Here is a 15,615-nt window from a genome sequence, read left to right as displayed (position 1 = left end):
AGGTTTAAACCCCCACCACTGACTGCCCTTCATATTGAAGTCACATCCTCTATATTAGCAGTCCTCCCATCTCCCCAATGAGTCTTTCTAACAAGGAAGTTTGGAGCTTCAACATAATCAACACCCCTTCTCATTAAAAATCTAAATGCCATCGATGGATATCCAACTCAAAGATGTCTTCAACCAAGGCTCCTTCCTCGACAGCCATTAAGAAAATTGATCAAGCCTAAACTGCAAAGTGCGCCCCAATTTTATACCATAGTCAAGAAAATCAATGATGGTTATAAACACCATTATGAGGTCTCCACAACACTCTAGATTCCCAAGAGGCTATCAAAGAGAATCAAGAGGCATTCTATGAAAGGGAACACCTATGACAATCCCACATTATAATAGTGATTGGTTTTCAAACAATTTCCTCAAGACCAAGGTTACTATGAGGGTAACACTAACTTCTAAATACCAAAGGGAGTTACACCTCGTGCCCTCAACAGTCCTCCCAAAGGAACCACCAAAGGCCACAACAACAAATGATATGACAGCCTCAAGCAAGAAGAAATGGCCACTTTGAGCTGTGAAGCTAAGTACAAGGTAGTTTTTACAACGATAGTTGAGTGACACTTTTTGGCTGATTTGAGTGTGTATGGCTCAGACACCTTTTGGCTTATTTGAGCATCCTCCACTTGTATCTTTACTGACAAACAAGCACATTGGTAATTTTGAGAAACCTAATGTTTCATGCTAGCACTAAGCACATTGAGGTGCCCTATGCAAGCGTCTCTACAAGAGAGATCAACTTGGTCTATGTGTCTACACATGACAACATGGTAGATTTGTTCATGAAGGCTCTTCCTCGTGAGAAGTTCAAAGCTTTTGTAAAGATTTGGGCTTATTCCTTTTGGGGATCAATCAAACATATCCCTGTACATCATCACTCTAGGGGGGTTTATAGACATGTGATGTGTGTGAACACAGTTTGCCGAGGCACATCTTCCCTCATTAAGGAGGTTTTTCCCCTTGTGCATGTGTACACACTCTTATCCACTTATAACGTGTACTTGGGCACATTTCCCTGTCATTCAATCTATATCTTTTGTAATTGGTCACATTTCCCTATCATTCAATCTATATTGAGTTATGTCTCTCTCTCTCTCTCTCTCTCTCTCTCTCTCTCTCTCTCTCTCTCTCAAGTCCATCATTGTGTGTGCTTTAATGTTGTAAACCCTAACGATAAATCTACAGGTCCTCCTCCAACACCTTGTTCTTGGGAATCCAAATGATAGAGTTTCCATCAGAAGCCTTGATCTTCTAAGAAATTCTTGGTAATCATTGTTGGTGCATGACACAGGTTCTTTGTTAGCTAGTGACACCCCATACTGAATGTCTAGCTATGTATGAAGCATCTAACATCTTAGTGATATAAAGTCTAATGAAAAGGCTCTCCAAAATCCGAAATTATAATCATGGCACATGTCTCAATTGGTGTAGACACACGCTTACAATCCTCAAGATTAAACCTTTTAAGCAATCTATATATGTCCTTGGATTACATCATGACAATCCCATCATCACATTGTAAGAACTAAATGCCTAAATAGTGATGCAAAACGGACTTATATCTGACATGTCAAAAGATGCCTCTAATTCAGTCTTGAAGGTTCAAATATGGTCTTAATATCAGGTCTTGTAATTAGCATGTCATCAATGTATAAAATGATGGCCTCCTCTTTTGTCTTCTTGACACATACGATGCTCTCTATTAGACTATTTGCAAAACCCATGTGCAACCAAGTATACATGTATCTTCTCATACCATGTTGTGGGAGCCTGCTTAAGGTCATACAAAGCTTTTTATAACATGTACACTTTGTTCTCCTCTTGACCATTCTAAAAATAACCATGAGGCTAAGATACATAAACCTCCTCATGCAAATCATCGTTCAAGAAGGCGGTTTTGATATCCAACTAATCCACATTCCATCCATGATGTGCAACATGGCAATAATACACCTGATGGTTATATGAGAAGTCGAAAAGGTCTCATCATAATTGATGCCCTTCCGTGGTTTTGATATCCAACTAATGCATACTTCATCCATGATGTGCAGCATGACATAATTAGAGGAGAAGTAGCAAAGTTCATTAATCGATGCCCTTCTGGTGAACCCTTTGCAACAATAAGCCTCACCTTGTACCATTGCAACACTACCATATGCCTTACACATGAGCGCATTTTGTATCAATGGTTTCCTTGCCTTCTTGCCATGAGGAAAATCAGCCAAATAGTGTCATTCTTGATGATTGAGTCGTACTCATAATGTATGGCATGCATCCATTTATCATCTTCATGTGCTTCCTCAAAGGAAACAAGTTCCTCATCGTTGCAAGTGTGGTGGCAATGAGAGCATGATCCACACAATAACCAGATGCATAATGAGAACTTGCATGTGTCCTATTGGACAGAGGACCTATGATCTTGCTATCTTGGAGGGTATATCAACAACCATCTTGGCACTCGTTTGGACGTTTGAATGGTAGTCACTGCATCATCCACAATAGTCTCATCTAAGGCATGATATGTGGGTTGTAAAAATGGGTTGACGGTGACCAAACTAATCATGCCATAGCTCAACATCTATCATCCTAGATGTGGTAACAAATGCCTCTCATTGTCACTCTTATCAGCATCTTGCCAGAAGAGGCAGCTGATCCACTTTTTGGCTTATAGCCATTGGCACTAGACGCTTTGCCTTTTCCTTTGCCATCAGCAGAGTAGCAAAAACATGATCACCAATCCTAAAAGCAAACCTTGTTCTGGATTGTTCCTCTTGCAGAACCAAGGAAACAAGCTCATCAAAAAAAAACATTTGTATTACCTTTCATGAGCAATCTGAGAGTGGTATAGCAAATCACTAGTACGAGTCAAGTAATGCATTAAAAATAGTGATAAGCGAGATGTCCGGAATGATCTCATCAATGCTACTGTCAAAGGTCTTTAACCTTCATCAAGTACTCATCCATAGAGGCACCCTCATCCATATACACAACAAATCTAACCGCTTCTTCAAATAGGCCACTCATTTGTATTACCTTTCATGAGCAATCTGAGAGTGGTATAGCAAATCCCTGATACGAGTCAAGTAATGCATTAAAAATAGTGATAAGAGGCAGCCTCATCCATATACAACAAATCTAATCGCTTCTTCATTTGTATTACCTTTCATGAGCAATCTGAGAGTGGTATAGCAAATCCCTAATACGAGTCAAGTAATGCATAAAAAATGGTGATAAGAGAGAGGTCCGAAATGATCTCATCAATGCTACTCTCGAAGGTCTTTAACCTTCATCAAGTACTCATCCATAGAGGCACCCTCATCCATATACAACAAATCTAACCGCTTCTTCAAATAGGCCACTCATGCCTCATTGTGCACTTGATAAAGTGTGGCAAGTGCATCCCCAGCCAACTTAGTAGTGACATACGAATGGATATGAGGAATGATGCTCCTCTTCATTGAGAGAGCAATGAGCGCATGTGCCTGCAGATTGCTAGCATCCCAACATCATTCATCTGCATTAGGGGATGTGGATACCTGTAAGGATCCAAATGTAGTTGTGCTCTAACCTCGTGCGGCTATTGCACAACTGGCGAAGGAGGACACACCTCATCACCAGAAATCATACCCCATAAGCACTTGGAAACCAGCAAGTGCCTCATTATGTATACCCAATTATGGGTACTTTGTTCCATCCAATTTATCATCAGATGCTGTGAGCATACCAAATACATCATTGTTAGCCATTATACCATGCAAGAAATATATGACCCACACACTACAAGTATCCAAACACGTTGCAAATGCAATGTCAATATGGTTACCAAGTAACCCCCACTGATGGCTATAAACCTGAATATGCATTGAAATTTCAAGTATAGGGATAGAAATTTCTACAAATGGTGGCCGCTTTTCTATGCGCACGCGGCGAGGACGGCGACAGGGCGGGGTCTATGACAAGGCAGCATTAGGCGACGAGATTATGCAGCGCTGGCTACAACTGAGCGGCATTACGCGACGGCTCTACTGGCTGCAGCTGGGCGGCGCTACGTATGCACAGTTATAAAGTAGCAACGTAAATAGCTATGGCGATTACTAACAGTGGAACTAGACAAATCTCTTCAATGAGGAGCACCTGGATAAACAATATTTGGCATTCTCTGTTAGCATTATTCATCTCCTGGTAGTGTGTGCGCCCAAGTTGTGTATCAGGGGTGCCCAGATTTATCCCGGGCAGCACCATATTTTTCCCTCTTCTCAAGGCCCTTGGTTGTAGGGTTGGTCACCCATTTTCACATGTTTATTTTGTCCAGTCGTGGGTCTTTTTTTCTAGAGCAAGTCGGCCAGCTCCAATACTGGCTATATAAGGCCACGCTCTTACTCACTTGTAGACATCTTGACAGGGGCTTCCAAGCCCGGGTCCTCCCTCAGGGGAGTTGCTCATCATGCCCTCACTTACGGGCACCACCCCTTGCACAGGGCTGCTGATTGTATCATTGCTTCTTTTTCATTATGCAGATTCGTTTTATTTCTTTGTGCCTATGTCTCATGCTTTCCGCTGCGTACTTTTGACATGGTATCAGAGCATCAGGTTGAAGCTCTTCTATAGAAGGCGTTCTAGCGTTTTTTTGAGAGAGAAGGATAACTGTGTTTTTTGCAGAAATGGGACAGCGGGTACGGAAGGTACACGTGCTACGTTTTCTGCAGATATGGGGCAGTGGGTAGGGGAGATACACGTGCTACATTTTCTACAGATCTGGGGCAGCCAGAGGAGGTGCTGAAGGTGCTGTGTTTTCTTCTTCCCTCTCTTCTTCTTGGTACACGTGATGCCGGTTGTTTACAGAAGTGTTTTGGTAGATAAATTATTGAAATCACCACTTACATTAGAAATTAAGTTTAAAGATTCATTACATAAATATTTCAAAAATCGATTACAAAATTACAAGAAAAGTACCACAAGATCACAAAATCTGGAAAAGCATCACAAGAGCATGACATTGCAAAGAACACATTTATTGATGGATGAATTTACATGTGGCACCAAAACATTACGTAAGTCAAGAAACCAAACCAACAGCACACTGACAACAAACTACAGAAAACATGCCTCTTCCTTTGTAAGACCAACATATTTACAAATGGATGGTGATAGCAGCACAAAGTCATTGCCATCCATGATTACTTTTTTAAAATTGTGTGTTCTCCCACACAGAGTGGTAAGATGCACTGTAGTCTAGCTATGCATGGGAGCCTCATCATCATTATCTATAATGATAGAGTTACTTTGACTTCCAAGTTGCATATCACCATGGGCTTCATTACTTGTTCCATTCTCATCTTCATTGATGTCTGCATGTTGTTACAATGGATCAAAATATCTACCACCAAGCATGTCAGCAAAGAAAATCTCGTCAATGTCCATTCATTGCATAAGGTGAGATAGTATATCCAAAATGATCATTTTGGAGTGGGAAGGCAATGGACAACAAATACTTCGATAAGTTTTTTTTTTTACATTGAAAAAATGAACATGTTCTCAAGAGGCCAAATCTCCCAAACAATAATCCCCACTAACTTTTTAAAACTTCTCTGAAAACTAAGAGCTTCAACTGAAATTCCTTAACAACCCTGCAAGCTTGTGGCACAAAAATGTAGGCAAACTCTGAGCTCAAAGTGACAACCTATCTGGGAGGCTGATTTGGATGATTCAAGTTTGAGCCAATGAAGCAAAGTTTTCTAGTCAAAAAGATCTACAACTCTCTAGTACATATGTTTTTCAATTTCTGGCTCTAATACGCTCAAAAGCAAGTCACGAAATGGAAAAAACGCTTTAAATGACAAAGAATTCTAACAAAACATGAAACCAAAGCTGGAGCATTATATGATTCTTCAATGTGTTGATTGCATATATGGTTCTTAATATAGACAAAACACCAAACATAATACTTGATTATTATGGTCTATGCTCCCTTCCTTTTGTTAGCTTCATTTTCTCTTGTATTATTGAGACGACATCTTTTGTGGCTTCTATTTAAATTTTCTTGACAGTGCAAGTGGTATATGCTATAAGATGCAAAAATAGATGGAGACAATTCTGTCAACTTCAACCTTCTGATGAAAGCATTGTTTGTCCTTGATCTAGCCCCCTCTTAAAGGAATTTTCCTTCGATTAACATGGTCAATGCAAGTCAAAAGTCATTTTGTGTTAGTCAAGTGCATGGTACAATAAAGAGCAACATAGCATAAAATACAAGCAGTCACCTATTGTGTGTTAAGGTGTGCTATTGTGTGGTCAATCTACAAGGAAAACCATTGGTGAAGCACTGATTCCACCTTTTCACAAATAGAAGGTTGAATAATCATCGTTGGGAAAGGGACTTTTAAAATGCAAGTCACTTTCCTACAAAAGCAAATGATGAACACAAGTGCCAAGAACCTCAAGTCAACAACACGCCTTTATTATGAAGTGCCACACTTACCATCTACTACTTGCATCATGCTCAGGTGGCCACCATCATAACTTGTACCTGTGCAAGTACAAAAAAAGTTAACAATGAAAGGGTCCACAAAAACAAATGCATGTGTAAACGTGCGTGTGAAGGCATATAGGATGTCTTCTTTCCTTGCTATGGTTTTTCTTTGTGTTTCTTAATGAAGATAATGTATACAAACACACGTATGAAGATGGTGTACACAAACACACATACATGTGTTTGTGTGTGAGTGTGTGCATGTGTGTGTATTTATATTTATATACAGATGAGATTTCTCTTTTTACAAATGCTACTAGACACATGCTCTTACCAACAATAAGGGAAGACAATATTGTTCAAAGTGTTCCCCATTCGTGACCCAATGTGGACAAGAACACGTAGAACCACCTCTCTGTTCTTCATGAAAGAAAGCAAAGTATAGAAACACCTTAGTACATATGGTGTATCTTTGCCATCTATCCTTGCGATTGTCCAATATAATTAATGCATTGTCAATGTAAATGTTATGCCTTACCAAGAGAAATGTGGCCTTACATGTTTATTATATTCTTCTGCCATGTACATATTCCCTCATCTTCATCGAAAGATTCGAGCAGCATTTTGACATGATTAAGGCAGCATTTTAGTTGTAAATGAATGCTTGAAGGTATTTAACCTTTGCTTATGTATTGCTTGACATCTGCAATAGTATCTTACGATCATTTTGGTTGAGTTCAAGAAAAAATTACGAGTTAATCCTCTTCTTTGTACCTCGATTTTTTTGGCAAGTTGGAGAGATGAGACCATTTCCATGGTGGAGAGGGGTTATGACATGCTGGCAAGGTTTTGCCAAGGTGGCACATGGTTGGAACATGGTGCCAAAAGGCGAGGACCGACAAAGTTGCATAATGCCAGATGCACCAACAGTAAAACTGTTTCCATGGGGATGTAACTTTACCCAGAACTATGAAGCAAATTATAGACCATTCAAAATCTTGAAGATCATTATAAAGTTGGGAAATACCAGCCCATCAGGGAATTTACAGATGCATTTCATGTCACTCCTGTGATGAAACATCCACTACAGCATTGCACAACATCCTGTAATAAAACAACCACTGAAGCATTACAACCGTAACACACATCTTTTCATCAAAAAAATTACGACATTAGAAACTTCAGAAAAATGTCACCAAAATTAAGCAGACTAAGTTGAACCAGAACATCCCTAGAAACTTAGAAAAATATGTCACCAAAATTAAGCAGCCTAAGTTGACCCAGAACATTTTAGAGTTGGTCCTCAAGTATAGGTCCTGCAAATGCATATGTACACGTACACACGCATCATATTGGAATATAGAGACTGTCTACACTGTTTAAGCAACATACTTAGCTAAACTGGGCAACCTACTACAAGTTCAGAAAGCTCAACACAGAGCGAAGTGGCGACATAGTACTGCATGCTAAGGAACAGTTAGCACGATGCTTCTGATGCTGCAAAGAGACCTCGCCGTTGAAGGGCAAAAAGCATCAGTGTTGTGGGTACTGCCTTTACAAAAGGTCTTAAGACCTGTCTGCCCAAAATGCTAAAAATATGCACACAATTTCCTTCACAATTTGGATACTTAAGGTCATGATATTAACAAACCCCCTTTTCTTAATCCCGCCTTCTATCATGTGACTTGACTCTCTCAGCCCTCTCTTCTTCTACATTCAGTGATTTGACTCTCTCAGCCCTCTCTTCTTCAATCTTCTGTGACTTCTTCCCATCCTCACGTTCCCTTACTTCTCTCCTACTCACATGAACCTCACCATCACTACCATCAAAGTAAGGCCTTTTCTTACTGTCAGTACCATGCCTTTCTTTCCTTGTATTTGATTCTGCAACTTTTGCATGCCTGTCCCGTGCAGAATGTTGCCTCCACTTCTCACGACCAATTTCATCTTGTCTCTTACTCACTTGGCCCTCCTCTTCACTGCTATCAGAGTAAGGTCTCTTCCTTTCATCTCTTTTCTGATCTTTCATATCTGTTATCCCATGACCCTTATGCTCCCCATCATCAATCTCATATTCCCTTTTACTTCTTTCATCTTTTTTGTAATCCTTTGAAGTTCCTTTCCTGTCACCATTACTCTCCCTCTCTCTCTCTTGTTTTCTTTCTAAATCCCACGTCTCCTTGTCCCTGCGGTGCCTATCTTCCCTGATAGTCCTGCCTTTCTCCTGTTTTCTTTCTGCCTCTTTCTTCTCCTTCTCCCTGCTCTTCCCATCTTTCTCTTGCCTTCTGTCCAAGCCCCTTTTCTCCTTCTCCCTGCCCTCTCTCTCTGCCCTGCTTTCCATACATTGTTTTCTTTCCAGCTCTCTCCTCTCCTCCTCCCTGCGAAAGAGTTCTTCCTCATGCTGTTTTTTTTCACGCTGCCTTTCCTCATCTTTCCTCCTTTTCTCAGCTTTTACCTCTTCTGCCTTTTTTCTTTCTGCCTCCGCCGCCAGTTTTTCCCGCACCTTTTCTTCACGCTTTTTTTGTTTCATTTCCTCTTCCTCTTTCATCTTCTTCTCCTCTTCCTTCAGCTGTTTCTCCCGCTCCCTCTCCTCATATGCAAGAATCCTTTCCTGTTTCCGCTGTTCTTGCAGTTCTCTGTCAAAAGCCTCTCCCTCTTTCACATCACCCAGACCAAGAGCAGATCTCATTATCTCGATTTGTCGTTCTTTCTTAGCAGCAATCTGGTGCGTGTTCTCTGGAACCCTTCAATAACACGCCATATGTAAACCTTGTCAGAGCACTTGTTAGGGACACTGAAAAAAATCACAAAACAGACCATTTCCAACAATCATACATGCTATATAAAATCTCTTGCAATGCAATCTTGCAGCATATACTTGAAAATTTATATGGAGAGCTAACAAAGACATTCAACATGGAACTCCTATGATGTAGACTTGCAGATCTTTGCCTTGAAACAATGGAGATCCTGTCGGAATGCACATCGGAAAATGAGACAACTACTGTGAGAAAGAAAACGCAGAAGTGTAGAGAGAGAGAGAAGCTGTATAAACTCTGCTATATACCACCCTAGGCTGCTGGTCGGCCAGCCCAAAAACAGCCAACAGTACCAAATCATGTCCACGACTGGGAAATAGCCAGTCAGCCAGCAAATATCAGTCGGCTAGGACAGGAGGAGTCGGCCACCAACAGAGGGCCCCCACGACCAAAAACAGGGAAAAAGACATGGAAAAAACGGGAAAATGGAGAAAACTCCTAGGCGTGCACACCCACAACAGAGGCCCTCACTAAATATTATGTACAGATAGGAGATGACTGCTAACACCCCCTCTCAGCTCCTAGATGTGGAACCAACCCCAGTGAGCTGGAGTGCTGCCATAGCATCGCTTGAGGTAGAGACTTCGTGAAGAGGTACACTGCATTGTGTCACCATTTGGTCCATAGAACGTCACCATTTTGGTCCATCTCCATTTCTGGAGCCACTTCTATGGGATTGTCACTCCATAGAGCGGCCAGATTTATATCATGTTCATATGTGGCCAAGCCAGTGCCCCCACATGAAAGGGTCAGTCATCTTGTGTCACATGGACGGGAACCAGTTTTGCTGCCACCGGTGTATGACCAGGATTGCGTCTTATCCATGGGATTGACACTCATGGTAGGACTGATATTTGTGCCGACCTTGTGTGGGATTGTCACTCCATAGGATGGCCCGTGCCAAGATGTGTGTTTTTCCTATGGGACTGTCACTCAATAGGAAAACAAGGACTTCACATTTCTATCACGCCAGTTTTGTGCCTGACAAGAAATCCTTGTACAAGTTTCATGAAAGGGAGATTTCATCCATTACATGTGCACATGCATTTATGTTTGTATGCATAAAACTTGTTTTCACATGACTTGTTTTCGTGTGTTTTCCAGCTATGACGTGCCAGTACACTAGATGGGGCACCCCTAGTGTACCGTGGGTGTGCTTTATGCTGACGAGTTGTTGTGGCGTGTGAACAAGTGGTAAGTATTGCCCTTTTGGCTTTTTCAAACATAAAATCCATGAAGTAATGTAAACCTTAACATTTATAAGGTTGGATGTTCACACACATTTAAAATATTGTCCGGACACTTTCTAGTGTGGGTGCCCAAGAGTTAACCTTTGAGTAAGGTTTAATAATAATTAAAGCATGTATTGCATGGGAAACATTTCCCCTACACATGTGAGTGGTTGATGGAAGGGGGCACCAATTGTATTAGAGGAGAGGAGACTAGATTCACCAACCAGTCGGCTGCCCCTTGTACTTGCCTGTGTGCAACCTTTGTACCCGCCTCCAGCCCTCCGCCTGGCAACTGTTGTATTGTACCCACCTGGCAACTGCTGTGTTGTACCCGCCTTACAGCTGCTGTGTAGTACCCGCCTTACAACTGCTGAATTGTACCCGCCTACAAGTACTGTTCTTGCTGCAACACTTGTACCCACTTGCAAGTACTGTGCTTGCCTACAGCACCTGTGACATGTGGTTGTTGCTGCCTTGTACACGCCTCCATTCAGCTGCCTGGTTGCTGCTGCTTGATCCCGCCTACAACATCTGTAGCTACTACCCCTGGACCTTCTGGTTACTGCATCAGCACCCATCTCCAGCCCTGTTGTTGGCCACTGCATCAACACCGCCTGGTTGCTGCATCAGAACACACCTGTGGCTACTTTTGTACCTATCATTGGATTGCTTCTATTGTACCTGATAGCTTCCACATTTGTACCAGCTGGCTGCCCTGTTTGTACCTACTGTTTGCACCAATTAGGGGGGATGATCTTCTCTCCTGAGATCTAAATTAAAATCTTTGCCAGGTACTTGTTTCTATATTTTTCAAATTCAGATAAAATTAAAGTTAAATGTTATTTTTCCAAGTCTTATGCAGGCAAGCATCACCACCAGTTTCCTTCACCATGGAAGGCCACTGGGATCGTGACTTTTCCCATGATTACCCTGGTCATGTGGGTATGAGGAAAACTGGGAGCAAAGCTTACTATGGAGCACCAAGTATCACTCCCTTTGCAGTGCTTCACCCTGCCAGGTGTTAGTACGAGCGTGCCTGTTGGTGCACAGTCCCGGAAGACCAGTGAAGGCAGGTGTTCACCCAGTGAAGGTGGAAGACTGCCTGTGATTTGGTCTACTCCGATAACTGATTCTACATCGACAAAATCTTATTGTATTTCACTTGTGCTCACTTCATGTTTTGGAGAAATCTGGCTATGAGGCCCGTGAACACTAGTACATATAAATACTCCAAGAAATACAAACTGTATTGAGAGGGGGGGGAGGGGGGAGGGCTCTTTCTGGCCCCAGTGATAGTGTGAAGTGTTCTTGGTCATTTTCAATTTTAACGTTGCTAATAATGTCCATTGTTGGTATTAGTTAGGTGATCTAAAAATGTGTATTTTGTCTTCCGATTTGTATGCCTCCGGTAAGAAGCGGTTACATTGGTATCAGAGCCCGGTCGTCTCTCTTTCTCAAGAGGAGACACGGTGTTTTGAGATCGGAAGCATACAGACACTTGACTCAATGGACAGCCAAGGCAACCCTTTGGAAGTGCCAAATTTAAAAGGTCAATCAAGTGCCTCTCGCGATTCCAATGCATTGCATAGAAGGCACAAGCCTCTTGAGAGAGTCTATGACAATGCTTTGATGGGACAGCCATCCCGTGGAAAAGAGCCTAAGCATGAGGATGCAGCCGACAACAACAAATCATGTCCACGACTGGGAAATAGCCAATCGGCCAGCAAATACACAGTCGGCCCGGACCAAAAACCAAGTCGGCCAGGACAAAAGGAGTCGGCCCACAACACAGGGCCCCCACAACCAAAAACAAGGAAAAGGACATGGAAAAAATGGAGAAAACTCCTGGGCAGGCACATCCACAACAAAGGCCCTCACTGCGTAATATGTATAGAGAGGAGATGACTACTGTCACCAGGAGGTGAAACTTTTTGCAGTTGATTTCCTTATTTACATTTCTTTTTAAATATATATATATATATTTTTCTTTTCTTTCTCTTTGGTTGCTGTTGCTTTTCCCCGGGATCTCTTGGAAGGGCTTGGGCCATTGCAATGTCAGAATGGGTCAGCCAGTGGGACTTTGGACCAGTGGTTGGCTAAGCCTGAGAACTGCACTGAAAGATGAATGACAGTGTCCAGGACATGGGCACTGAAAGATGAATGACAGTGTCCAGGACATGGCCATTGAATGAGGGTATAGGCCAGTTTACATTAGTAAGTGGCCGCCACCGAAATATGAATGTATCTTGAATTCTAAGCAAATTCTGAAGTGACCATAGTGGTCAAAGATGGTCAGGAGACCAGAAGGAATGCAGATGACATCATCCCTAAAATCTAGGGAACTGCTATTTTTGGCAGTGTCGGAATTGAAAAGTGTTCGCGTCAGTTTGTGCGGAATGTCAAGGGGACCAAAAGCTGGCAAAGGACTGTTGTGAGAATGTGAACCAGTCAGGAGATTTTTAGCCTGGAAGATTGCATGTGGAAAAGGCTTAAAAATGTGCCAAGTGTCAAATTTTGGTACATTTTCCTCATTGAGAAGAGGGAAGCGTGGGAAATTGGGAGAGGAGGCTCAATTTGCAGCCATCGTGGTGTTTTGTTGCAGGAAAAACCAGCATTCGTGGTGCATTCCCTTGCCCTAACTCAGGAATTGAGGGTTGAGCTTGCTCCCCACAGCCTCTTTCTCTCTTTCTCTCTCTTGCAGACTATGGAAATGCTTTCATCAGATAAAATCAGGTACAATTGTGTGAATTTCATGCTTTTATGCAAAGGCTAGTTGCCTCCTTGAACAGGAACAGGTGTAGTTGGTTCCTACACCAAAGCAGGGACAGAAGAGGGTAATAACCTCTTCAAAACAATGCTGTTTCAGCACTGTTTAGGTGCTGTTTTTGGGCTGTTATGCTGCCCGGTTGATGCCAAAATGCAGTAGGACTTTGCTTTAGTCCTTCAGGACAGTACAAGGGTTATTTTGGGCTGAAAACAGAGCTGAAAACAGGCCTGTGCAGAAAATTACAGCAAGCTGAATTGTGATGTTTTGGACTCCATTGGGTAGCTTGATGCCTATGGAAGTGTGCCTGTCAGTTGGGATTCATTCTGAGATGTTATGGAACAGTTTTACTGCAGTTATGCTGGCAAATTTCTCCTAGAATTTGTATAATTCAGCTGATGCAAGTAGAGTGCTTTGTTGCACTTGTGCTTTGTAATTTTCAACCTTTTAACAATAAAGAAATACCGCAAGGGGCGCCGGACTTCGGGGCCAATGTGTTGTTGAGCGAGGGAGCGAGGATTCTGTGAATGTGTGTCTCAGTAAGTCCAGGTTATTTGTGAATGAATTACCGCTTTATGTGTCCATAGACCGGTTTTATGGTTCCATTGCCGGGATAGGGTCCTCTTTCCTGCAAGAGCCCGGACACGGATTGGATTGGGTGAACAGGAGACACACATAGTGGGGTACAACAGATTACAGGTGAGAAAGAGTACGGTCTCTTTCTTTGGATACAGGTTCCCTTAAACTTTCAGTTGACAGTATGACAGACAAAGGGAAAGGCAAGCTCCCTGCCGAAGAGAGTTCCTCTTCTACTCGCAGACAGCATATAGAGGTGACACGTGCCCAGGTGTCAGCCTCTGCTCGGATGGAGCCAGTAGTACAGCCAGCCTTGTTAGAGGAAGAACAGGAACAAGAGGATTTATTTCATGCGCAGCTCCTGAGCATGGTTGGTACCTTTGAACAGTTGGTGAAGAATCCCAAGATGAAGAGGTATTTGCAGTCAAGGACAGGGGATTCCCAGGCTGAATCATCTCAGCATGCAGTTGAGAGGGCACATGAACAAATGCCAAGGATGCCACAGCATGTACAGCAGACACCAGTAGTGGCAGCTGATACAGTGCAGCATGTTACACAGGCACAGGTACATGTATTTAATGCATGGTTAGTTAGTACGAAAGGTACGGTACGGTACGGTACGATAAAATACGGTACTAATTGGTACCTTAAAATTTTTTGAGGTACGGTACGATATTAGTACGTTTTTTTTTTTAAATACTTCCTAAACTTAAAAATTGTAGACAAGAAGTTACAAAATAGTAGAACCATGAACATAATGTCATCATGCCATTAGAGTACAAAATTGCTACAAAAGGATAGGCCAAAAACTCATGGCATGGGCGACCGCCAACATGCGTACATACATGATACTACATACTACAATACATCATCGCTGGGCTAGAAGGAGATAGATGCCCAATGCCTAGAGAGCTATAACATATCAAAAGTCTACATCATCACCAACATCTGCATGATCATCAACATGATCACTACTAGAGTGTCCATCAAGAGAGTTCTCTGAAGAGGACTCTTCGAAGGTGGACGAGACACTCTGGGGATCATTCTCGCTAAGTAGGTTGCCATCATCATCAAACAAGGGCTCTCTAGGCAGTGGGGTATCATCATGAGGGGGCAATGGAATATCATCATGAAGGCGGGGATTGGAGCTCGAGGATCCCCGCCTCACATATGTGCGAAGGCCACCCTTTGCCGATGCCGAAGGCGGAGGCCTATGAACTCCAACTGCTCGGGCCCCCGTCCATGCTGACTCCTGGTGCTGCGAGTATCTGCTGCCACAAGCTCACTATAGAGCTCCATGAAGATTGCCTCGTCCTCCTCATCAGGCAATATGATCGCTTGCCTAATATGGCAATGGCAAGTGCACACGCTGACAAACAGCTCCCTATAGGCTGCAAATGGCGATGAATGGCTCTCTAGAAGACTGAAATTGCTCCACGCAACAGCAACAACAAAAACAACAACAACAACAACAACGACGACGACGACCCCAAAAAAAAAAAAAATCGTACGGTATCGTACGAATCCGTACGGTACCGTACCGTACAGCAAGTACGTACGATTTCAGTCGTACGACGTACGGAACTAAGCCTGATTTAATGGTCAGGAAAGTAATGTGCAAAGGGTCATGCCGACCATTCCTCCATTCGTTGCTTTCCAGCCTGGCTATTTTGGTGGTGGGTCTGTTTTCCAGGCCAT

At 42.6% G+C, this 15,615-nt stretch overlaps 1 protein-coding gene across 5 annotated transcripts in view; it reads right to left on the bottom strand.

Annotated features, from left to right (window-relative positions):
• Window positions 1-5,151: 5,151 nt before the first annotated feature.
• LOC147623025 (uncharacterized) overlaps window positions 5,152-15,615 on the bottom strand; it is an 82,575-nt gene continuing 72,111 nt past the window's right edge. The window contains exons 2-5 of one of the 5 annotated variants that reach the window (XM_086821049.1): window positions 7,301-9,270; window positions 7,085-7,229; window positions 6,861-6,941; window positions 6,373-6,583 (exon numbers count right to left, since the gene is read on the bottom strand). In XM_086821049.1, the coding sequence (XP_086677175.1) occupies window positions 8,187-9,270 (1,084 nt within the window). In that variant the 3' untranslated portion in view covers window positions 6,373-6,583; window positions 6,861-6,941; window positions 7,085-7,229; window positions 7,301-8,186. Of the gene's footprint in view, window positions 6,584-6,860; window positions 9,271-15,615 lie in introns of all 5 variants that reach the window. The other 4 variants (XM_086821048.1, XM_086821046.1, XM_086821047.1 and 1 more) reach the window with 4 other exon arrangements.

The sequence above is a fragment of the Cibotium barometz genome, chromosome 27 (genome assembly GCF_041138505.1).
Source record: "Cibotium barometz isolate CiBa-2024 chromosome 27, ASM4113850v1, whole genome shotgun sequence".
Taxonomy (NCBI): domain Eukaryota; kingdom Viridiplantae; phylum Streptophyta; class Polypodiopsida; order Cyatheales; family Cibotiaceae; genus Cibotium; species Cibotium barometz.
This window is presented reverse-complemented; position numbering and strand designations above follow the sequence as displayed.